Below are 25,850 nucleotides of genomic sequence, written 5' to 3'. Positions count from 1 at the left end.
AGTAGTAACATAATATGTTACTGTAACATAGCGCTTCTCAATATAAAATAAGTATACAAACTAATAAATGAAGCTATCTATGACACTGTTATTATGTTATTTTACACTAAGAAGGTAGTAAGTTAGACTAGTGCCATATGCATAACACTAGTATAAGTTACTTCCCATTATGACCAGCCTAGGAGGCTGGATATGTAGAGAGATAGAGAGAGAGCATCCGAATTTAATGCACAGCTCCGCGGACTCGTCACACCTCTTCATCCTTCCGTCTGGATTTTTCTTTTCAAGCAATTCCAAAATTCTCTTGTTAACCTCAAAAGGAAAAGAAAAGAAAACTCTTGTTCGTTGGCCTCCCCATCCTCGCCGTGTTCTCGCAAGCCTGGCCGCCTCTCGCGCGGCGATCCTTTCGCTCTTGAAAAAAAAAGGGGAACGCCCAGCAGATTTCCGGAGTTGAACCCCAACAGAAGGTGAGTCCCCTCCCCTCATTTCTTCTCCCTTCGCGTGATTGTTTCGCCTGGTTTCCTATGTGGGAGTTCTTGGTTTTTGTTGATTTTTAGATGAATTTCCCTTCCTCGCCATGCCCCGGCGGTTTGCTCCTTGTGCCGACCTCAACTCAGCAGAGAAAAACCCTACTGATCTGACCTAGCTAGGACAGAGAAGAACTAAGAAGCACGACTTCGCTACAGGATGGCAAACACATGGCAATTAGACAAACTCTTCTTCTTCTTCTTCTTCTTCTCCTTCTTCTCCTTCTCCTCCTCCTCCTCCTCCTCCTCCTCCTCCTCCTCCTCCTTCTTCTTCTTCTTCTTCTTCTTCTTCTTCTCCTTCTTCTTCTTCTCCTTCTTCTTCTTCTTCTTTCTTGTGGTTTTCTAGTATTTGCGGGTGAGTTCTTGTTCTCTGCCTGCTTGCCTGTACCGTAGTTACTGCTGTTGGGGGCACGCTTACCTATCGACAGTAGTACAACAACTTCTGCTGCATGCAGTTAAGTCCATTAAACGCACTACAGCTTCTCCCTGCTTCTTCAACTTTTGTACCCGTTACGGCGGAATCGGCGCACGGCTCTCCAACTCCAATCCCAATCCCCGGTACGCTATCCGGACGCGTCTCGCGTTCTTGCCGGACGCCGGTTCTTCTTTCTCTTCTCTTCTGAGAGAGTGTTCTTGCCGTTCTTGGACAACAGCTTCCCGTTGATTCGGTACTACGCGTATATCTCCTCTCTGCTTCTCATGCTTCTCATGTGAGAACAAGTTCGATTCTTTTATCGCCTGAAAAAAAGATTGCAATTCTTTTAGGTCTTAGTAGCAGTAGGTTGTACCAGATTGTACGGTTGTGGTACCGTGTCTAGGCCAGTAGCATATCGAGACCATCTCTGGCGTTTGGTGAGATTGGGTCTGAGTTTTGACTTTTGGATGCTTATGGTGCACGCTTCTTCAGTTTGCTTGCGGTTTGTACTACTGCTGGTTCATGCAAATAATGTGGCGCCTGTGCTGTTTGAATATACACCAAGTGCAGTTTTGCCCTTTTGGCTAGTATAAACAGTGGCAGGAATAAGCCATGCTCATATTAACTCATATATATAGTTCTGTGCCACAATTTCCAGGAGACACACAACTCTGCTCTCTCTGAATCGGCGGCTCGGTGTGGCTTGGCCGAGGGCTGCGGACCATGAAGCTAGGTAAACTTCTATTTCGATGAACGATTTGGGTTTGGATCAAGTATACGAGGAGTTTTGCTCTCCAATTATATCTCGTTGCTTAATTTATGATGGGGAGAATACTCTTTCTTCTTGTTAGACTCAGTGCGTGTACCTGGACTAGCCAACTACCATTTGAAAGTTCAGGTGGATGTCCGCTTAGTGCTTAGAATATGTACATAGCCAGCAACTAATTTAGATACAAACCAATATCGACAATTAACCTGGTTTTATGAACTCTGATAACTTTAACATAATATTTGTCAAATGAGACTCTGAGTAAGCATGAGAGATATTTGGGATGCACATCCCTACCAGAAATAAATGAATATATGTTCCTTCAGCAACTTGTGGGAACTGAAGTTGACATGTTCCCCTTGATAGTCAGAAAAGGTGCCATGATGTATTCAGGTCAGGTCGCAATCAGTCTCAGTTGCAGCCTTGCAGCTCTACCTGTCCAAATGGACCTTGAACTTGGGACCTTTGCTTCCAATAATCTGGCATGCCCGATGCGTCTTGGTCATGCTAATGTACCACCAGCCACTTTTTCCATAATGTAGAAAGAAGCGCCTCTATCGGAGTCATCGAGCATTTAGGACGATGGTAGTTCAGAGTCACAACAAGAATATTCAATGCTTGCGCCTGATTAAAGGGACGCAGCAACCAAAGTGAAAAAGAAGCAAAACTGCAAAAGATCCCCATCAGTTTCAGTTTACACTTTGTTGTTAGGGTTGGCCGAAAAGATCATTTTATAATGGAAATCATTGCTTAATTCTGTATTATAATACTCCCTCCGTAAACTAATATAAGAGTGTTTAGATCATTATTTTAGTGATCTAAATGCTCTTATATTAGTTTACAGAGGGAGTACTGTTATGTCCGGCCTGTCATATGGAAGGCCCATCGGGCAATCTTAGCCCACAAGTTATCTTAGGTTAATTCGTGTGCAAGTTATCTAGGTTATAAATATAAGTTGTAAGACTCTTTTCAGATCAGGCAATAAGAAGAATATTATCTCCTATTGCCCGGCTCCCTGAGGAGCCGGAAACCCTAGCCGCCAACAGCCCTAACCGCCGCCACCCTTCTCCTAGCTCGCGACGGCGCCCTGCCGCCGGCGCGCCCGTTCCTCGCCACGTCCCCCTCCATCCTTCCCTTACCACCTATGCCCTAGACCTGGTAGAGTACTTGATTCTACCAATTTGGTATCCAGAGACACCAGGCCGATCATGTCACAATCTCCATCACCGCCGCTACCATCCACCTCCACCCCGCTCTCGCTGCCGCCGGCCACTGCCACCGCGATGGCGGAGATCGCATCCGGCACCACCATCACCACCGCGCCCATCACCATCACGGCGGACCCGCCTCCGCTCCTCTCGCCCGAGGAGATGTCGGGCACCCTGCGGGAGCTTGTCCAGGCGGTCAGGGGTATTACCCTCTACCTCGCCGGGAACCAGCCCCCGCCACCGAGCACCACCGCCTACGGGCCGCGGCCGCTACAGTGGCCCGCCCCGGCCTTCCAGGTGCCCTACGGAGGGGCGTCCTAGCCGCCGCTGCTGCTGCCGCACTACTCGGCTGCGGGACAGCCGTGGCCAGCATGGCCGGCCTCCACCGCGCCGCTGGGGGGCCAGACCCAGCAGCTTCTTCCGGCGTCACCGCCGGCCCCCACGCCGCAGGCGCCGGTGCAGCAGATCCACCAGGCGCCGCCGCCATCGACATTACCACCACCCGCGCCTAGGGCTACGGGTCGGCCCCTGCACCAGGTGCAGTTTCCATCGTCACCATCGCCGATCCCCGCTTGGGCGACCGGCTCGTCTCCGGGCCCGGTCTACTCCACGGCGCCGGAACACCCGACGCCCTCTCTGCGGTTTGATCACCCCTCCAGCTCGGCGAACTACGCCCCAGCGCTTCCCGACCCAGCATACGCGCTGGCGGCGACTGCGGCCGCCCCCGGGCACGGCGGGCCAACACTCCCTCGATTCGCCAAACTGGACTTCGCCACTTACGAGGGCACGGAGGACCCCCTCAACTGGCTCAACCAGTGCGAGCAGTTCTTTCGAGGGCAGCGGACGCTCGCTTCGGATCGTACCTGGCTCACGTCCTATCATCTCCGAGGCGCGGCGCAGACCTGGTACTATGCCCTCGAGCAGGACGAGGGCGGCATGCCACCATGGGAGCGCTTCCGGGAGCTCTGTCTCCTCCGGTTCGGGCCTCCTATCCGCGGGAGCCGACTGGCGGCCCTCGGCCGCTTACCTTTCACATCCACGGTGCAGGACTACGCCGACCGCTTCCAGGCCCTGGCGTGCCACGCGCCGGGCGTCTCCGCAACTCAGCGCGCCGAGTTATTTGTGGGCGGTCTGCCGGACCATATCCGCGTGGACGTGGAACTTCGGGGACCCCAGGATCTCCAGTCGGCCATGTATTACGCCCGCGCGTTCGAGCGCCGCGCGGTGGCCATCCAGCAGGAATCACCGTCTCAGACTGCTGGGTCGCTACCCGGACCGGATTCCACGCAGGGTCGGCCTGTGCAGGCTTCTGCGGCACCCCTCACCGCGACCGCGGGGCGCCCGTTCCGCCGGCTCACCCCAGCTGAGATACTCGAGCGTCGCCGCCAAGGGTTGTGCTTCAACTGCGACGAACCCTACAAGCCCGGCCACGCCTGCCCGCGACTCTTCTACCTGGAGGTGGCAGACTACATTCCGGAGGACGCCGTCGCCGCCGACCTGGCTGCCCCAGATGTCGAGAAGGTGTTTGACGCTGGTTGATTACCTCGAGGAGTTCAAGCAAGCGCTTCCCCACCTTACAGCTCGAGGACGAGCTGTTTGTGCAGGCGGGGAGAAGTGTTATGTCCGGCCTGTCATATGGAAGGCCCATCGGGCAATCTTAGCCCACAAGTTATCTTAGGTTAATTCGTGTGCAAGTTATCTAGGTTATAAATATAAGTTGTAAGACTCTTTTCAGATCAGGCAATAAGAAGAATATTATCTCCTATTGCCCGGCTCCCTGAGGAGCCGGAAACCCTAGCCGCCAACAGCCCTAACCGCCGCCACCCTTCTCCTAGCTCGCGACGGCGCCCTGCCGCCGGCGCGCCCGTTCCTCGCCACGTCCCCCTCCATCCTTCCCTTACCACCTACGCCCTAGACCTGGTAGAGTACTTGATTCTACCAAGTACATCATATGATAACTTGGTTAAAGATGGAGACCGGCGTCATGATAATACTACAACACTAGCTTGACATTTGTTGATAACATGTTGATTTGTTACCTTGTGACTGTCTTGGTGAATTTGTGATGCTAGATGACATCAACCACATGGTTATAGTATTTCTTGTGAAATAGTTTGCAGGACTGAGCATTTCACAGAATAAATGGTTGAGGACAAAAATCCATCACAAGATATGGTAGACATAGCTGGACATGTAGAGCAGGAGGATCCTTCTTATGAAAAGGACATCGTGGAGATCAAATTGCCAGACAGTGTTGCTTCTTTTGATTATGGTGGTAATTTTGTCAAAGATGTCTGCATTGATGACGGACAACCTCTTCCTCGGAAGATTTCAGAAGATAAAGTAGTAGATGAAAAGTCATCTCCAAATTTTGATTGTCAAATGATACACGCAAATGGTGCTCCGACGTACATAGAAAAAGATTGTGCTGCAAAATCTTTCCACAAACCGAGACCAGAAGCAGTTCAACCTGTTCATTTTGCTCCTGATAGTAACAATGAGAAACGATATTCTTCTTGTGAAAAACATGATCCTGAAGGCAGGAGTAAAGCCACTAATTTTGGTGATCTCAGTGAGAAGAAAATAAGTCTGGAAGAATTACTTAGACTCGAAAGTGCAAAAGAGTCCCTGCATAAAGGTGCAATAAGCTCTGAAACCAGTAAAAATCATATGCCATCTTTCCATGGAGAAGCAGTCAGGCAGGTACACCACTGGTCCAGAGTTACAGCTCACAAGTACTTAGAATTGTTTTTTTCTTGTCATCACTATGATCATGGCATAGATGCATTGTAAAAAAAACCATCATACAAAATATAGTGGTGTTCTTGAGGAAAGAATAATCAGCTATAAATGCATCAACACACTTTAGGGTGGTAATTTTTTTCCCCAAAACTTCACGATGTTAAACTGAGAAACACGGTTTTGTTATAATTTCAGGTTTCCGCAAATGTGGGTCATGGAGTCGAAGCTATTGCATCCATAACCTGTAGTATTGTTAATGATATTGTATCAAGTAAGAACAACATTGATGATTGCTCAGTAACAACCTCTGAAGAATGTGATGCAGCGGCATCATTTGATGCGAGAGGACAGAACCTAATTGATCACTATAATCCTTTTGTTGGTCATGGGTTCCTAGAGGATACATGTAAACCAGAATGCTCTACATCAGCAATCGCAGATGCTGCTTCGACTGGACCTATCTGCAGTTCCGAGAAGACTGATACTATTAGTGCTGAAGTCAAAATAACTGAACCTAGGGTTGATGCTCTGAGTTCTCTAGGTTCAGAGATCCGATCGTTTGCGAAGATCAATGATCAGAATGGAAGTATTACGGGTGAAACAATAACCAACAAGATGCATGAAACAGAAGCAGCTACAACTTCATCAGCTGAAAATGTAGAGCCCAATGGAGCAAATGGGGAGAATAGTGAAAAACATGAGACTGGCGGTACCGCCGATATACATGGTTCCAGCCAGATAGATGAAGGAACTAATGATGACGCGGTTAGTAGGAGTCCTGTGCTGGCACAACATGATAATGTGTGCGAACAGAATGCACCTGATAGTGCAAAAGCGCCATCTCGAACTGGAAACGGTTACCCCCTCTTTGAACCGGGTTTTGGTCCTAGTATTATGTCTGCTCCAGTGTCAAACTCTGGCCATCTTGCTTATTCTGGCAATATCTCCATCCGGTCAGATAGTAGCACGACCAGCACCCGGTCCTTTGCATTTCCAGTGTAAGTTTCTGGTCAGATCACAGCAAGTACTTTCTGAAAATATAACGGTCATTTTATCTGGGAGAAATATTATAGTACTTACTGGTTATGTTTCATTTTTGTTCGAAAAGAATCTTGAAAACTTTTACTAGCTGATCTTCATTTGTGTTTCAAAATAAATCTTGAAGGCATGAACCATGCAACATTTATCATTTTTCTTTTGTTTGATAGAAATGCAACATTTATCTCATGCCTCTGTTGTGTTGCACTTGTGGAACAGACTGCAGAAGGACTGGATCAGCAGCCCGGTTAGGATGGCGAAAGGAGAGCGGAGGCGCACCAGGCGGCGCCGAGGCTGGAGGAAGGGGCTTCTCTGCTGTAAATTCTGAGCGCGTTTTCCCTCAAGAGCTTTTATATCTGTTCTATTGCAGGTTAAGTTCATGGCTTGTGCTCCCTTTGTTCAGAATTAACTGTCGCTGAAGTGAGTAAATCTACACACTGAAACGCGTCTTAGATACACTCATTTCAGCGACAGGTAATTCCGAAGGGAGGTAGTAATAATTTGTATCATAAGAGTGAGGTGAGGAGTGAAAGAGGTATATATAGTTGTAGTGTAGCGATCGTGCTTGGCCCTAGGTCCTGCATGAATTAGTTTTATTGTTCTTGTTAGTTTGAGCTCATGGTTGGTTGATTACCCGTGCTTGATTCATATTTCAGAGTGTTACAAACAGCGAGTGCTTTGAACGGTGTCTCGGGGGTGTTTTGTTACTTCTGTCTGAGGAATCCAACTGGGCCGGCCTGCACCTGCAGGGACGCTCATGCCTAAGCGCGAACTCTTTTAAAAATAGACGAACATATTTCCTGTTAACTTTCTTTTATTTTTTTCTGTTTGAAATCCACAAACATTTCTAAGAAATGTGCGAACACTTCTCCAAAATAAACCAAGATTTATGAAAAGTGCGTGAACAGTTATTTAGATGCTTGAGCGCTATTTTAGTAACATGAACATTTTTTAAGTAAACAATGAATAAATGCACCATAAACATTTTTCATGAACATTTTTTTCATATGCGATACACAGTTTTTATTATAGAATGAACTGTGTTTAATATTGAATTCAAACACTTTTTTTTCTTTTTTTTCAGTGGCTCGGTCTTTTTCCTTTCTCCCTTTTCCCCATTTTTGCTTCTTTTTTCTTTTGTTTTCTATTATTTTCTTATTTAAAAACACACAAAGATCTTCAAAGCTCACGAGAACTTTTTCAAAATACATGAACATATATGGATTTGTTTAATACATGATGATTTTTTTTAAATAAGTATATTTTTGGTTCCTCCACTAGTGCACTCAAGCCCTATGTAAATGGTTTAAACCCCCTTTTGCTGACAAACCCTCGCCTTAATTATGAGTGCGAAAGGGGTGGCCCATTGCACATGATAAGGGTTAACCTCAACCATATATATGGAAAAAGCATGCATACGTTTCACTAAGACTAGCCACAATGGAGAGTAACATATACTAGTAACATATACATATTCCTAGACTATGTTACTACCTTCATAGTGGGTAGTAACATAAGTATAGTGTCATGCAAAGGTTCATTTATTAGGTTATAGACTTATATTGCATTGGGACATGTGATGTTACAGTAACTAGCTAAGTTACTGTAACTACCTCTCTCCTCATTAACTCATTACCACATAAGCAAATTTGTTGAGTTGGACTCGATGTTACTGCTCAAGTTACTCCCATTGTGCCTAGTCTAAAGAAAATCATATGCGATGCCCCAGCCCATCTCTTTCAATTACGTGTGGGATAGGGGAAAACCACATTTGTGATCACTCTTACGGTGCACACGGTTTGAGAAAGTGAAACATTCGCGACCAACATCAAGAGATAGGGGAATTTCTTTATGATTTTCTTTCTGGGGCACAAATGAGATAGGGGAAAACCACATTTGCAATAACTCTTGAGTTGGTCGCAAATGTTTCACTTTCTCAAACCGTGTGCACCGTAATGACCCGCGGAGCAGATTTTTCTTCCTAATCTAATCCTCGCAATTTAAAATTCTCCTAAATTTAAATTTGAAAGTAGGCAATCGCTTATTTGATATCCATTATATATATTTGATGGAAGTAGGCAATCCATTTTACAAAGTTTCAACAACCAATTCTCATATATTCACGAATTACGGAAGCACCAAATAATCAATGATGAACCACAATAGTATTAATGATGGTAAAGAGATAGGGGAAAGACATTTTGGTTGTTGGAGAAGGTGAGGCGGAATGCCATATTGTGCCCTCCGCCATGCTGAAAGCACCCACAACTCTAGTCCAACCCCTTGTGCCATCCTTCATTGTCTTCATGAAGACTTCTAAATAGTCATTATAGTTTGGGTGAAATACTTTAACTTACATTGCATTGCCACCAATCATGTAGTTTGCAAAGTAATCTTGAGTAAAATGCTTTGCAAACGAAATAAACACAACATAATTAAACATCACATGAGACAAGTTACTAGAACAATAGGTACCAGTTGGATAGCTAGAAAAAGTAAAATTTGGTAAAACAAGCTACTACTCGCCATCCAAGATGATCATAGGCTATTTCCCTCTTGGAAGAACCATGGGAAAACAAATCATAGACTCCCTCACTTGTCACGGATGGGCTCCTTCCCCTTGGAAGAGCACAAATCCTGAGTGCTGATACGTCTTTGTCGTATCTACTTTTCCAAACACTTTTGACCTTGTTTTGGACTCTAATTTGCATGATTTCAATGGAACTAACTCGGACTGATGCTGTTTTCAGCAGAATTACCATGGTGTTATTTATGTGCAGAAACAAAAGTTCTCGGAATGACCTGAAACTTCACGGAACAACTTTTCGGAAATAATAAAAAATCTTTGCAAAAGATGAAGACCAGGGGGCCCACCACCTGTCCACGAGGGTGGGGGCGCGCCCCCCTACATCGTGGGCCCCCCTGTAGCTCCTCCGACCTCAACTCCAACTCTATATATTTGGTTTCGGGGAGAAAAAATCAAAGAGAAGAAATCATCGCATTTTATGATACGGAGCCGCCGCCAAGCCCTAAAACCTCTCGGGAGGGCTGATCTGGAGTCCGTTCGGGGCTCCGGAGAGGGGAACCCGTTGCCATCGTCATCATCAACCATCCTCCATCACCAATTTCATGATGCTCACCGCCGTGCGTGAGTAATTCTATCATAGGCTTGCTGGACGGTGATGGGTTGGATGAGATTTATCATGTAATCGAGTTAGTTTTGTTAGGGTTTGATCCCTAGTATCCACTATGTTCTGAGATCGATGTTGCTATGACTTTGCTATGCTTAATGCTTGTCACTAGGGACCGAGTGCCATGATTTCAGATCTGAACCTATTATGTTTTCATCAATATTTGTGAGTTCTTGATCCTATCTTGCAAGTCTATAGTCACCTATTATGTGTTATGATCTGTTAACCCCGAAGTGACAATAATTGGGATAGTTACCAGTGATGACCATAGTTTGAGGAGTTCATCTATTCACTATGTGCTAATGCTTTGTTCCGGTACTCTATTAAAAGGAGGCCTTAATATCCCTTAGTTTCCATTAGGACCCCGCTGCCACGGGAGGGTAGGACAAAAGATGTCATGCAAGTTCTTTTCCATAAGCATGTATGACTATATTCGGAATACATGCCTACATTATATTGACGAATTGGAGCTAGTTCTATGTCACCCTAGGTTATGACTGTTACATGATGAACCGCATCCGGCATAATTCTCCATCACCGATCCATTGCCTACGAGCTTTCCATATATTGTTCTTCACTTTTTTACTTTTCCGTTGCTATTGCTATCATCACTACAAAATACCAAAAACATTACTTTTGCTATCATTACCTTTTGCTACCGCTACCACTACTATCATATTACTTTGCTACTAAACTGTAACTGCATCTAGTGCCCCTTAGTGATTTTGGTGTATTGAAGACTTATAGGTTAAGGGACTAATGCATTTGTGAGTGTACACGGGTCTATAAGTCAAAGAGGAGTTTGATATTTACAGAGAAAGTCGTCCCCTAGAAATGAAGTTCTTTGACTGAAGACTTTGGCTTTTTGAAGACTTTCTGAAGACTTTGAAAGTGAAGAAATTGGTGTGACCTTGAAGACTTGGTGTTCATTCGAGGAACATGAAGCGTGAAGACTTTTGTTTTCGTAGTTTCATTTTCTCTTTCTTGAGTCATAGGAAACATCGTACTGTTAAAGGGGGTCGAGGAAATACTAAGGAAAAATTTCCATGTGATGCTCAACTCAAAATCCTACACCTACCAATCCCTTCGAGTGAAGCCATTGGAAATCTCATACAGTCCAGTCATATTCTTCAGTGACAGAGACGAAGTTCTTCTGGTCTCTGAGGAATTTTTTCTGACTGAGGAGTTAGGAATTCGCCAGTGCGGATTGCCTACACAGTGAGGAACATGATAGCCCTGAGGGTTTTGCTACTCAAAATTCCGACTGTTGCTGTGCTATGCGCCAGCTATCCCAAAATATCTATCCACCTAACGGTCATATCATTGAAGGGCATTTATGTCTTATCATGTCGGGCTGCTCCCTAGGCTATAAATAGCCGCCCCCTACAACCACTAGCTAGTTGGCTGCTCCGAGAGAAACTGACACTTGTCATTTGAGAGCAACGCATCCTCCGAGGACTTTGAGCGAAAATCATCAAGTGAGGAAAAACCCAAACCCAAACACCTACAAATCCCAAGTGATTGAGCATCACTAAAGAGATTGATCCAACGTGGATCCGACGCTTGTTACCTTTGAAGACCGTGCTTCTTCCAGACGGTTAGGAGTCATGGTCTAGAGCATCCAAGAGGAATTGTGGATTGCCGAGTGACCAAGTTCATGAAGGTTCGGAAGTCACTTGAAGACTTACCACGAGTGATTGGACGAGGTCTGTGTGACCTTAGTTAAAGGAGAATACGGTGATGACTTGGTGTCCTGAGCTGCTTGTTCAGGACTGGGTGTCCGGGACTGTGTGTCCTAGAGTTTAAATACTCAGCCGCTCCAACCAGACGTACAACTGAGACAACAGTTGGAACTGGTCTACCAGATCATTGTCTTCACCAAGCTTACTGGTTCTATTTCCTCAACTCGTTCATTTATTCATAACTGTGCTATGTGTTTGTTCATATCTGTGTTCGAAGACTTTGACTGAAGACTTTCTCAATTTCCTCAGTTTAATTTCTTCAGTCTGTTTGTCTTCATCTTGTGTTATCCTGTACTTACGCTTCCTGTACTCTGTGCCTGTCTTTATTTCATCATGATGACTATGCTTGTATTCTGTTATGTTTACTTTTGAGTACTTATTCCGCTGCTAGTAGTTCTTCGCTAAGGAATTTCCTCACCGGCAAATTCCTTAGTGAAGAATTTCATAAAAATCGCCTATTCACCCCCCTCTAGTCGATATAACGCACTTTCAATTGGTATCAGAGCAAGGTACTCCCTTGTTCTGTGTGATTTTGGTTTAACCGCCTAGAGTTTAGTTATGTCGACCACAGGTATGATCAAGGTCTCTGCTGGGTGTGCTACCTTCGATGGGACGGACTACCCCTACTAGAAGAATAAGATGTGAATGCATCTTGAGGCAATTGATAATGATCTCTGGTATGTTGTGGAAAATGGTGTTCCCTCAGTCACACCTTCTCTGAATGCTGTTGATGTGAAGAGATTCAAGCAACTCGACTCTCAAGCGAAGAATATCATATGTGGCCATCTGAGCAAATGACAGTATGGCAGAGTGAGTGCTTTGGAGACAGCGAAGCTTATCTGGGACAGGTTGTCCAAAGTGAATGAAGGAGTCTCAACACAGCGTGACTCTCGAGTTGATGTTCTTTGCAATCTCTTCAACCGCTTCGAAAGACTCGACAATGAAAATGTTTAACAAACCTTCGATCAGCTCACTGACATCTCAAATGAGCTTCAAGCACTTGGTGCCACTGACATCACCGACCATGAGGTGGTGAAGAAATTGCTGAGATCGCTTGATTCCTCATTTGACACTCTGGCATTGATGATACAAGAACGTGCTGATTACAAGTCACTTGATCCCGCTGATATACTCGAGAGGCTAAATACTCGTGAGTTCCAACTTGCTGAAAAAGAGATCTCTATGGTTCGAGCTATGGCAGATCACGCGCACTGAAGGCCAATGCACTATCTGAGTCTGAAGATGAAGACTCTCGTAGCAGCCTTGGTGATCCTGAAGAACTAAACCATGATGTGGCTCTGCTCGTGAAGAAGTTCCAAAAGTTCTCAAGACGTGGTCGCCTTGGAAGACCCTCAAGGAGCAATGATTCCTCATCTAGTGACTACAAGAGGAGGCTCTGTCACAAATGCAAGAAACCTGGACATTACATTCAAGATTGTCCTCAGTGGGAAAAGGAATCAAAGAAGAAGAAATACAAGGATTACAGTTCTGATGATGCGAAGAAAAAGAAGAAATACACAAAATCTTCATCATCAAAATCCTCAAAGCCTTCATATCACAAGAAGAGAAGCTCCAAGAAGGCTAGGGCATTCATTGGCAAGGAAATGGACTCTGAGGCTGAATCTGAAGAAAATGAGGAAGAGGAGACATCTGAGGAGTCCGAATCCGGAGTGGCGAGCCTAGCTCTCGCTACTGCATTCGTCAGCAAGTCTATCTTCAACACTGAAGAAAATGACCTCACCAACAAGGCTGATGAAGGCGATGATGACTATGCTCCCACCTATTGCTTCATGGCAAAGGGTGCCAAGGTACTCAAATATACCTCCTCTCAATCTAGTGAGAATGAATCTGATGAAAACCTTAAGCCCAGCTATTCTAAACTTGCTAAGATTGCTGTAAAACAACAAAGGGCTTTAGAAAAGGTTCAAAACATGCTAGACAAAAGTGATGATATGCTGGGTGAAGAAATGGTCGCACTAAAGCCTTGACTGAAAATCTTCAGAGACTTCAGACTAGGTTTGACAATCTTCAAGGTCATCATAAAACTCTCTTATCCGATCATGAGAAGCTTTCTTATGAATTTCTTCAAAGAAAGCAAGATCTTGAGAAGCTAAGAGTGAGTTATGAAGACCTTCAGAAGGAACGCGATTCATTACTTGCTCAACAAATCAGCGCTTCTCAGGAAGAATTTGTTCCTCCATGCTTGAAGTGCATTGAACGTGAATCTGCTAATTCTTCACCTGAATGTTCAAATGCTGCTAATGTTTCAAATTCTTCACATGCCTCTGCTATCACTAATTCCTCATCTGAGGACATTGCTAGTATCACTGATGATGCAGGGCTGAAGGAATTGTACATGACAGGCATGTACAAAAGCCTCAAAGGGCATCAGACTCTTTGTGATGTGCTTAAAAAGCAGATCCTCAACAGGAACCCTAGGAAAGAGGGTATTGCCTTTGAGAGGAAACTTAATGCTGATGGTACATATTGGAAGCCTGAGCAGTACCCCAAAACTACATGGGTTGCTGCAAAGGGACCTCCAGTTGATCCATCTAACTTATCTGGATTTGCATGTGAATCTACTCGTTCTGATGATGAGTCATTTGACTCCAACTATAAACTGTTCAAAAATCAGAATGGTGAAGTATTTGCTAGATATGTTGGCACTAACTGCAGGAACGGTTCCCCTATGAAGAAAATCTGGGTTCCCAAAAGATGCCTTGAAAATCTTCAGGTGAATATCATCATGACACCACCTGTGAAGAATAGGAACCCCAGATCAAATTCTTCATATGGACCAAATTCTTCATATGGACCAAACTCTTCACATGGATCATATTCCTCAAAAGGATCAAAGTCCTCATATGAACATCATCGTGCTAACCCTTCTGTTTCGCAGGGAAGATCTAAGGATTATGGATATGTGCATTATTCTTCAAATCATTATGTCCATAAGTCCTCGAAGAATTTCTCTGCCTACTCTTATGCTTACTCTAACCCCTCTTATGTGAAACGAAATGGACTGGATTCTATGTCATCCTTCTCGTATGGAGCTCGCAGAGTGATGAACTCTTTGCCACCCCTTCAGATGTGGGTGGTGAAGAAAAAGAACTAATCTCTTCTGCAGGGTCAGGTCTCCAGACGTACGTAATCGTCTGAAGAATTTGCTGGAGACCTGAGTATGCCTGATAGGACGCAGGCTAATCATGAAGAAATAAACTTTCATTTCTCACGTCCTCATACTGCTTTATCTGTTCTTCTGCTTGATGAAGTTGATCTGATGAATTGATGTCATATTCCTCACTGATGAAGTATATGAGTTCGTAAGTTGCACTAATTCATCTATATGATGATCAACCAAAAGCCACTGAGTGGGTCCTCGATAGTGGATGTACAAATCACATGACTGGTGACAAGAATCTATTGATGGATGCTCCATTATCTCCGTCGTATCTGAAGCATATCATCTTTGCCGACAAAGGCAAAAGTCGGGTATTGGGTCTAGGTAAGGTTGCAATCACAAAGGATCGACACATGGACAAAGTCATGCTTGTCGAGTCCTTAGGATACAACCTTATGTCTGTCTCAATGCTTTGTGATCTTGATATGGTTGTTGTCTTTGGCAAGTATCGTTGTGTTGTGGTTATGGAAGCTGACAATTCTAAAGTCTTCAAAGGCTTTAGGAGAGGAGACCTGTATATTGTTGATTTTCTACAGGACCACAACCATCCATGTGCCTACATGCAAAAGCTTCAGAAGGATGGCTCTAGCATCGACGACTTGGTCATGCAGGTATGAGGAATTTGCACACGCTTGCGAAGAAGAAGCATGTCATTGGCATCGAGAATGTCAAATTCCTCAAGGATCACCTATGCGGAGCCTGTGAAGCTGGGAAGATGACAAAGGCCAAGCATCCAGCGAAGACTATCATGACCACTACTCGCCCATTTTAATTGCTTCACATGGATCTCTTCGGTCCTAATCATTATTCTGCTGTTTCAAATGAAGCATCTCAATATGGCTTTGTTATTGTTGATTACTCTCGATAAACATGGGTACACATTGTTACTTACAAACATGAAGTGCAGGAAGTCTTCAAACGATTTTCCTCGAGGGCTTCAACCAACTTTGGTGTGAAGATCAAGCACATCAGAAGTGAGAATGGCACTGAGTTCAAGAATTCTGGTCTCGATGACTATCTTGATGAACTTGGTATTACTCATGAGTTATCCGCTCCTTATACTCCTCAGCAGAACGGTGTCGTGGAGCGCAAGAACAGGACTCTTGCTGAGATGGCTCACACAATGCTTGATGAATACAAAACGCCTCGTCGTTTCTGGACTGAGGCAATTGATACTGTGTGCCACATCATCAACAGAGTATATCTTCACAAATTCTTCAAGAAGGCTGCCTATGAACTCCTCACTGATAAGAAACCCAATGTAAGTTATTTTGAAGTCTTCGGTGCTAAATGTTGGATTAGATATGCTCATCACAACTCTAAATTTGCACCGAAAGGACATGAAGGTTTTATGCTTGGTTACGGAAAGGACTCGCACGCCTACAGAGTCTTCAACAACGTTCTTCACAAGGTTGTTGAAACTGTAGATATGCGGTTCGATGAAACTACCGCTGGCCCACCTAGCCCTGACACCCTGGGCCCAGATACTGTCAATGCCCCAATCGACGTATCTGATGATGATTCTATTGATGTTGGACCTCAGGCTGCTCATATTCCATCCCCACAGGATATTGTTTCCGATCTGCAGAGTTTTGATGAGATGATTGAAGACCTCACTGCCAAGTTTTGGGACTGTCAGCATTGTTTGGGCATGGCCCACACTTCAGCGACCTGCACAAATTTGGTCTGGTGCCGCAAGTGCTTTAGGTCTGGTCACATTAAAAAAAATTGCGTCCGCCAGCCGCCCGAGTCGTCCATCTGGGTGCCCAAAGTCCCATCGCCAGGTTTCGTTTCTCGCGCCCGAACAGAGCAGCTGGCCTCTCCGCCTTCCAACCCACCGCCGCCCCCCAAAAAACCCCAATCTGCTACTTCTTCATCGACGTCGCCGCCTCCATTACAACCCCCTGGGGTCTCTCTGCCTGATCTCTCAATGGCGGTCTATGCTCTCGACCCACGGCGTTTTCTTCCGGTCGGCTACGACATCATCGACGGTGGTGGAGACAGACTGCCGCGCACCTACTTCACCTCTCAGCAGCCGCTCCCGCGCATGCATGAGCAGTTCATGGTGGCCATCGTTGAGCCAGTGCCACCCGCTCATCTGGTGGCCATCAGGCGGGAACAGGTGCTGCACTTCATCACCCAGACCCTGCAAGGTCCGGTACGTTCCGCTCAGCCATGGGTTCATGGAGTTGGCGTGTTTGAGATGGATGACCCAGTCGTCCGTGCATCCTTTACCTTGCATCCGCCTTTTCCTTTGGGCCTAGATGAGGAGGGAGAAGAGTTCTTTGTCAGATTTATTCCGCATGATCATGGAGAGGGGTTTCGTGCACTGCATGGATATCGTACGGGCTGGCTTATGTTCATTGGAATCCCTTTGGATTATCGGAACACGCAGGGACTTGCTGATGTGGTCAGGACTTTTGGTCAGTTTCATTATTGGAACCACACCGACCATCGACGCGCCTGCTCCCTTTTCCGCGCTTCTTTTCCGAATAATGCTCTGGTTCCTCGTGATGTGGTTTTCCGCGAGTTCGCCAATTGGGGTGGTACAATTGTGTCTTGGACGTCTGCATGCTATATACTGTCTGTTGAGTTTGCTGAAGCCATGATTGGGGCGGATGAGGATCCGATGCCGTTGGATGGCAATCCACATCCGATGCCTGGAGAAAACCCCTCGCAACCTTTTTGGGCTATGCCACCTTACCCAGCTTTAGGGTGGAATGCCGTCCCGCCACATCATCACCCAGTTCAGCAAGGATTCAATGGTTGGGAACCGAATGTTCAGCAGGATGAGGGCTGGGGTGTTTGGGAAGATCAAGCTCAGAATCAGCCTGTGGATGATAATCAGGATGTCGCGCAGAATGAGGAAGAGGTTGAACAGAACTCCATGGTAATGGACGCGCCTTCTTTTGGTTCCTCTGGCTCTGTGGAAATGAATGACCATCAGGGTCTCAATTTGGAGGTCCAGCAGCAATTGCACCAGCCTGTGGTTGACCCAATTCAATTGGGCATTGTGCGTGTAGTTTACGGGCCGGTTTTGCCACCACAGATGATCTGGGAACAAACTTTCCGTATGATGCTACCTGAGATTGTTACTGCACGGATCCCCTGCTCTCTTTCTTTGTCAGTGCTCCCACCTTTTGTCTTGCCCACACACTTTTGGCCGTGGGCGATTGAGCTGGAATTTATCAACCAGATGGCAGCTGTTGGTTTCTTCTCGTCGGTCCGGTGCGCTCCCAGGAACAGGTCTTCAGTTATAATTGCGCCGCTACATCCGCAGCCACTTACCATGACAGAACCAAAGCAGCCTACTCAGGAGGTACAACACGTGGAGGAGCAGCCGCCCAGAGAGGATATTTCTTCGGGGGATTTTCAGTTCCAGGCTCAGACTCCTCCTATCCTTGGGAAGCGAACAACCAGCAGATCACGCAAGACTGCCCAGTTGGTTGCTGTAGAGCCAGACTTCTCCACCAGACGGGTAACTCGGAGCTGCGCCAAAGCGACAGGTTTCAAGCCCATCTCTGCCATCCCAATGAGGACTTCAAGCCTACGTCGACCACGGGCCAAGAAGCCACGCCTCCCTGTGCCGGAGCCGAATGAAGATGGAGTTGTGCTTCCACCTCCGACGCCTATCCCTACTCTGCAGTTGCTGGGTGAGGCGCTGCAAATCCCTCCTGAAGATCTTACGGTGGCCAAGCTTATGGCGGGCCCGGAGTTTGATGAATCGACCAAGCCTCCCAATGATGATTGATCTTGTTTATTTCGGATGGGGATGGGTTCAGAGACCTCGTTTCTTTTGGGTCGTTATTATTCTGGACTTATGTGTGTTGGGTCTATCTGTCGTTTGGGTGAACTTCGTTATGCTCTGCTACTCATTCTGTTATGCAGTTATGAGTCTTCTATGCTTCTTCTATTGCGTTTATGGATCATACATATTATCGTAATTGGCGAGTGTTGTGCTGGAATGTGCGTGGCCTGAACTCTGAGGACAGGCAACGGGATGTCAGGGCTAAAATTGAAGAGAGCAAATGTTCTATCATATGTCTACAAGAAACTAAGGTCGAGCATTTTGATCTGAGATCGATACGTGCTTTCTGTCCACGTAGGTTCGATCGCTTTGCGTTTTCCCCTTCTGTGGGAGCCTCAGGTGGTATACTGGTTATTTGGAATTTAGCAGTTTTTAGTGGCACTCTGGTTGAGGTACAACGCTTTGGCCTAGTTATATCTTTCAAGTCTGTGCATAATTCTGAAACTTGGACTTTGGTGTCTGTCTATGGCCCATGCCAGGGGCCACAACGGGATGATTTTGTTCAATGGTTGTATAACCTTCCTATACCTCTGGATCAAAACTGGCTCTTACTTGGAGATTTCAATTTTATCCGTTCATTGGATAATAGGAATAGGCCTGGGGGAGATGTTAATGATATTTTTTTGTTCAATGAGATCATCGGCCATCTAGGTTTGCTTGAGTTATCACTGAAAGGCAGAGCCTACACCTGGTCTAATATGCAGGAACAACCTCTTTTGGAGTAGCTGGATTGGTTTTTTACTACTGCTGACTGGATATCTGCTTATCCGAATACAATAGTATTTCCTTTGGCTAAAACCTCCTCCGATCATGTGCCTTGTGTTGTGTTAATCGATACCACTATTCCGAAGTCGAAGATCTTCCGCTTTGAGAATTTTTGGGTGGAAATGCCAGGTTTTCTTGACTGTGTTAAGACCTCTTGGGAGGAGCCCGTTGCTGTGGGCTTATCTGCACCTGCCACTTTATCTGTTAAATTCAAGAGGTTGAGACTTGCACTCAAGAAGTGGAGCACTAATCTTTCCTCCTTAAAAAGGTTGGCCACTAAATGTTCAGAGGTGTTTTTGTATTTTGATAACCTTGAGGAACTCAGACCCCTGACCAGACCTGAGTTCAACTTCAGGAAAAGGGTCAAGCTTCAGTATGAACGCGTACTAAAACTGCATCATATATATTGGAAGCAGAGGTGCACCATCAGATATATCATGGTGGGGGACGAAAACTCAAAGTTCTTTCATGCTATGGCCTCGGAGAGGCTTAGACGAAACACGATCTCCTCGTTGCAGAGAGAGGATGGCTCTGTTGTCAGTGATCATGACCAAATGGCAGGAATTTTATGGAACTCCTTTAAGTCCAGAATGGGCCAAGTGCAGGGTATCTCCATGGGTTTTGATCTCTCCTCTCTGATTGCCCCTGTCTTGGGCCTTGAGGAATTGGACGCTCCCTTTTCTGATGACGAGATTTATGCGGTACTTAAAGATCTGCCTACTGATCGGGCACCTGGACCTGATGGGTTTACCGGTATGTTTGTCAAGAAATGTTGGACTATTATTGAGACAGATTTCAGAAAGTTAGTTAAGGACTTTTTTGAGGGGAGGATCAGCTTGCAGAATATCAATTCTTCCTTCATCACCCTCATCCCCAAAATTTTGGCGCCAATGCTCCCTAATGATTTCCGGCCTATTTCCTTAACTAATACCTGCCTCAAATTCCTCACCAAACTGTTGGCCAATCGACTGCAAAAGGTAATCCTCAAGTGCATACACAAGAACCAATATGGTTTTTTGAAACATCGGTCTATTCAGGATTGTTTGGCATGGGCGTTTCAGTACATCTATCAGTGTAAGCAATCAAAGAAACCAATCATTCTCCTAAAGTTGGATTTTGCTAAGGCTTTTGATACTGTTGAGCATGAGGCCATTCTGGCTCTGCTTATGGCAAAAGGGTTTCCCCCCAAATGGATTGGTTGGGTCAAGGAAATTTTGTCCTCTGGTGACTCTCAGGTACTTCTTAATGGCATCCCCGGCAATCACTTTAAGTGTAAGCGTGGGGTTAGGCAAGGGGACCCTTTTTCTCCATTGCTTTTTGTTTTGGCAGCAGACCTGTTGCAGTCGGTTGTTAACAAGATGTTGCTGGAGGGTACTCTCTCTCTGCCGATTGATTGCAATGGCAAGGATTTTCCAATAATCCAGTATGCTGATGATACTATCATGCTACTCCCTGCGGATGAAGCCCAGCTCGTAGCCCTCAGAGCTATGTTGGAGGTTTTTGCTGAATCTACTGGTCTTAGAGTAAACTTTGCTAAATCCATGATGGTACCTATTAATGTCCCTGAAGCTGAGGATCTTCGGCTTTCTCACGTCTTTCAATGTACTCTAGGATCACTGCCATTCACCTATCTTGGCCTCCCCTTGGGAACGACCAAGCCCACGATCCTTGATCTGATGCCTTTGGTGGATTCACTTGAGAGGCGTTTGACTGCAAGTTCAGCTATGTTGAACCAAGGTTGCAGATTCCAGTTGCTGAGATCGGTTCTTTCGTCCATGCCTATATACTTCCTCTGCTCCCTATCCATTCCACCTGGCATCATCAAGCAATTAGAGCGGATTATGCGCCAATGTCTTTGGAGAGGAAACTCCGACACACCGAGGCAATCCCTTGCAGCGTGGGATATGGTTTGTAGACCCAAGGAAAAAGGAGGATTGGGGGTCATCAACTTGCAGCTTTAGAACCAAGGGCTCCTCACTAAACACTTGCATAAATTCTACAATAAAGCGGATATACCCTGGGTATCCTTGTTGTGGGATTCATACTATGATGGAGTTGTCCCTCATGCCACTGTTCTCTGTGGCTCCTTTTGGTGGAAGGATATTTTTAAGTTAGCTGATAATTACAGAGTTGTTGCCTCTGTTTCAGTTAACAAAGGGGACTCGGTTTTGTTCTGGTCTGATGCTTGGAATTTGGGTGGTTCAACCATGCCTTTGAGACATAGACTGCCTCGGTTGTTCTCTTATGCTTTGGATGATAAGATTTCTGTGGCAGATTTCATTGACAGTCATGATAGGGCCTCTTTCTTTCAGTTGCCTATTTCCCAGCAGGCTACTATTGAACTTGATTCTCTCACTGTCTGGGTGAACAATTTGGATAGGGACCCGTTGGCTAATGATGTTTGGTCTTGGGTAGGACCCACGGGAGCTTACACATCAAAGAGCTACTACACCATCATGCACTCCCATATGGTCACCATTCAGCCTTGCAAATGGTTATGGAGTAGTCGATGTACGCTGAAAATCAAGGTTTTTGCTTGGCTCCTATTCTTTGACAGACTGAACACCAAGGACCTGCTGGTGAGGAGGCACTGGCGGGCTGGGGATGCTGATAATCTTTGTGTGTTGTGCCACCAGCATATTTATGAGGATCGTCAGCACCTGTTTTTTTCCTGTAACTTCAGTATGAGGATCTGGACTTATTTGCAGATTGACTGGTCTGGTGGTTCTAATGTCCATCAATGCATTTCTTTGGCCAGACAAAGATTTGCTAAATGCTTTTTCTTTGAGGTGGTGTTCACAGCAGCTTGGAACATTTGGATTCTTCGGAATGGAAGGACTTTCAGAGGGGAACGACCTACGTTTAGTGCTTGGCGTTGTAAATTTTACATGACCTAACTTTGCTTTCTCATAGAGTTAAGGCTCATGTTAGACCCCTCCTCCTAGCCTAGTTGGAAGGGTTACCTTGAGTTCTCCTTTGTATAGGTAGGTTTAGGTAAGTTTGCCTCCCTTGGCTCTCTTTTGTTTCTTTCTGTATATAGTTAACTTGTACTGGACTATTGCTCCATTTGGAATAAAAGACTGCGAGGTTGTGCCTTGTAGTAGTTAGTCAAAAAAAACTAATGGCTCGCAAAGATAGCACCTACCTACTATGATAGATGAACCATCACCCAAGGAAACTATCAAGTTCAAGGCTACTGAGGATGTCATCCCTACTGAAGAATCTGCTGAAGAATTCATTCCATAACAAGAAGAACGTCGAGCTAATGCACCTGAAGAAAATACTGAAGAAAATGGTGCTGAAGAGAATGCTGATCAAATTCCCCAACGACAACAGGCTCATCCTCGCATTGCCAAAGAAGTGCAAGTTGAAAAGATCATCAATGACATTAAAGCGCCAGGTCCTCTCACACGCTCAAAAGCTTCACATTTATCTAACTTTTGTGGGCACTATGCCTTTGTCTCTATCATAGAGCCCACTAAGGTAGATGAAGCATTTCTGGAGCCTGAGTGGATTCAGGCCATGCAAGAAGAATTACATCAGTTCAAGCTCAACAATGTCTGGGAACTGGTCAAACGTCCAGATCCTCACAAGCACAACATCATTGGCACAAAGTGGATCTACTGCAACAAGCAAGATGAAAATGGCCTTATGGTGAGGAATAAGGCCAGGCTCGTAGCTCAAGGCTACACACAGGTTGAAGGAATTGACTTCGATGAAACTTCTGCACCTATTGCTAGACTTGAGGCTATTCGCATATTACTTGCTTATGCTAACCATCATGATATCACTTTATATCAAATGGATGTGAAAAGTGCATTCCTCAATGGTAAGCTTGAGGAAGAATATATGTTGTTCAACCCCCAGGTTTTGAAGATCCAAAGAATCCTGACAAGGTCTTCAGACTCAACAAGGCCCTCTATGGCCTCAAGCAGGCCCCACGGGCGTGGTATGACACCTTGAAGGAATTCTTCATGAAAAAAGGTTTCGAACCCGGTTCACTCGACCCTACTCTTTTCACTAAATCTTATGATGGTGAATTGTTTGTGTGCCAAATATATGTTGATGATATTATCTTTGGCTATACTGACCAACGTTATAGTGATGAATTTGCCTATATGATGAGTGAAGAATATCAAATGTCTATGATGGGAGAGTTGAAATTCTTCTTAGGTCTTCAAATTCGTCAACAACGCAATGGCATATTCATATCTCAGGAGAAATACCTCAAGGATGTACTGAGGAAATTCGGCATGCAAGATTGCAAAGGCGTCAAAATTCCTATGCCCACAAATGGCCATCTGTGCACTGATGAAAATGGTATCGACTTCGATCATAAGGTATACCGCTCCATGATTGGCTCTTTATTATAGTTATGTGCATCTAGGCGAGACATAATGCTTAGTGTTTGCATGTGTGCCCGATTTCAAGCTACACCGAAGGAATCACACCATAAGGCTGTGAAGCATATTCTTCGATATCTAGCTCACACACCAACACTTGGATTATGGTACCCCAAGGGCTCGGCTTTTGATCTCATTGGATATTCTGACTCTGACTATGCTGGTGATCGTGTGGACCGCAAGTCAACATCTGCTGGTTCTTGCTGTGCTCAATTGCTATGGATGAAGCAAACTCTCAAGGACTACGGCGTCAACATGAAGAATGTGCCTCTCTTCTGTGACAATGAGAGTGCCATCAAGATTGCTCACAACCCAGTTCAGCACTCGAAGACTAAGCACATTTAGATTCGTCATCATTTTCTTCGGGATCATGTGTTTAAGGGTGACATTTCTATTGAGCATGTGAAGACTGAAGAACAGCTAGCCGATATCTTCACAAAGCCCTTGGATGAGAAGAGATTTAGCAAGTTGCAGTGTGAGCTAAATATCCTAGAATCTTCGAATGTTCTTTGAAAAGGACACTCATCCTAACACTTATGCAAAATTGATGACTTAGATGTGCAACACATGAAGAAACGTTTTTCTTCAATCAATGAAGAATAACACTCTTACTGTGAAGAAGTTAACGAAGAATTTGATTCTCAGAACCCTACGATAATTGTACGCGGTGTCTGAAATCATCATTGTTATACGGTGGGTCACGCCACCACCAAAAGTTGAATTTCCTCAATTGTTCATATTCTTCATCTTTGCATTGTCTTCTCTGTTTCCGTTGTTTTTCTTCATTGGCTATATATATATATATATGAGTTTATGTCCTCTAAAGCATTCACTTATTACTAATTCTTCAAGTTGTTTTCTTGCTAAGTGAATGTGATTGGACCCTTCCCTCTCTATTCTAAACTCAACCCAATCTTTTCACAAATTCTTCATGTGCGTTCTATTTGAAACTCGTTCAAAATCTTCACTGTGTCCTTATCAGCTGAAGAAATTGCGAACGGAACTTTAAAACCTATCTTATCTAAAATTTTCGGCTTTGCCGCTCAAACCGTTCCGCATCCCATGATACACTTATCCATTCACCCACGATCGTACACGATCTCCACCTCTCAGTACGTGGGTGACACATGTCATGCGAATGAGAAGGGTCAGGGGCACGTTCGTCCAATTTCTTCAGGCGAACAGTTTTTCACCGTGGCTATAAATACCCCTATTCCCCTTCCTCACTTCTTTTACTCCGCTCGACCTCTCTCCACCTCGAGCTTCTCAACCTAGCGCCGCCGCTACTTCATCATTGCCGGTGAGGAAGAGCTTCACTGCCTCGACCTCGTCGCCGCCGTACTCGGGCCGGCCGTGGAAATCTTCACTCCACCGCCTCCGTAGCCGTCTTCCTCCGCCGAGTTAGGCCGTGGAAGATCTACACAGACGAACTTCACCTCTCCACCTCACTGTTCGTCGTGTTCTTCATCCTGGGTAATTAAAAGTTACTTTTACTGCCCTCGTTGATTCGAATGAATATATACAAAATCTTCAAAGGTGTTTTTCTTCATATCTTCACACACTAAATCATCTCTCATATCATCTGTTCTTGATTCGTTTCTCTAAGCTATGTTTTTCTTCATGATTCCTCAAATGTGTGGATTTTTTGATCTATACATCTCTGGAACCTAAGACAAAGAACGCTTAGTGAAATTCTTCAAGACTCATCTGGTCAAATTCCTCAAACTTGTTCTTTATAAAACCTTCTGAGAACGCATATGACCTCTCCAAATTCCTCGCAACTATACTCTGTTCACAGGAACTCATGTCAGCTGCTGAATCACTAGGTTCTCATCAACTTAACTCATTTGCAGTGTTCCTCGAAGAAAAGTTGCATACTTCTTCAGAGAATTCAATTGTTCAAATTCCTCAACTGAAGAAAATGGCTGATGGTAAGAAGCCACAAAAAGGAGGAAAGAGGGCTGAGGTCAACACAGCGTTTGAGATCCTTGATGATATATATGTTGGGTACTTCACACCTCTTGAGGAAGACAAAAATCAGCGCAAGGTGTGCATTCAGAA

The 25,850-nt window shown here is 45.2% G+C and overlaps 1 protein-coding gene across 6 annotated transcripts; it reads left to right on the top strand.

Moving 5' to 3' along the window:
• Nucleotides 1-206: 206 nt before the first annotated feature.
• Nucleotides 207-7,406, top strand: LOC125513460. 6 transcript variants are annotated; one of them, XM_048678578.1, is made up of 5 exons: nucleotides 207-467; nucleotides 1,601-1,675; nucleotides 5,040-5,622; nucleotides 5,857-6,659; nucleotides 6,919-7,406. In XM_048678578.1, exons 3-5 carry the CDS (start codon nucleotides 5,062-5,064, stop codon nucleotides 7,025-7,027), a joined length of 1,473 nt encoding a protein of 490 aa, XP_048534535.1. In that variant the 5' UTR covers nucleotides 207-467; nucleotides 1,601-1,675; nucleotides 5,040-5,061; the 3' UTR covers nucleotides 7,028-7,406. The 6 variants fall into 6 exon arrangements, with proteins under 6 accessions (XP_048534535.1, XP_048534536.1, XP_048534532.1 ...); XM_048678579.1 differs by having other exon boundaries at nucleotides 1,581-1,675; XM_048678575.1 differs by having other exon boundaries at nucleotides 209-467; nucleotides 5,033-5,622.
• Nucleotides 7,407-25,850: the final 18,444 nt, after the last annotated feature.

This window comes from Triticum urartu, chromosome 6 (assembly GCF_003073215.2).
Source record: "Triticum urartu cultivar G1812 chromosome 6, Tu2.1, whole genome shotgun sequence".
In the NCBI taxonomy this organism is placed as follows: domain Eukaryota; kingdom Viridiplantae; phylum Streptophyta; class Magnoliopsida; order Poales; family Poaceae; genus Triticum; species Triticum urartu.
This window is presented reverse-complemented; position numbering and strand designations above follow the sequence as displayed.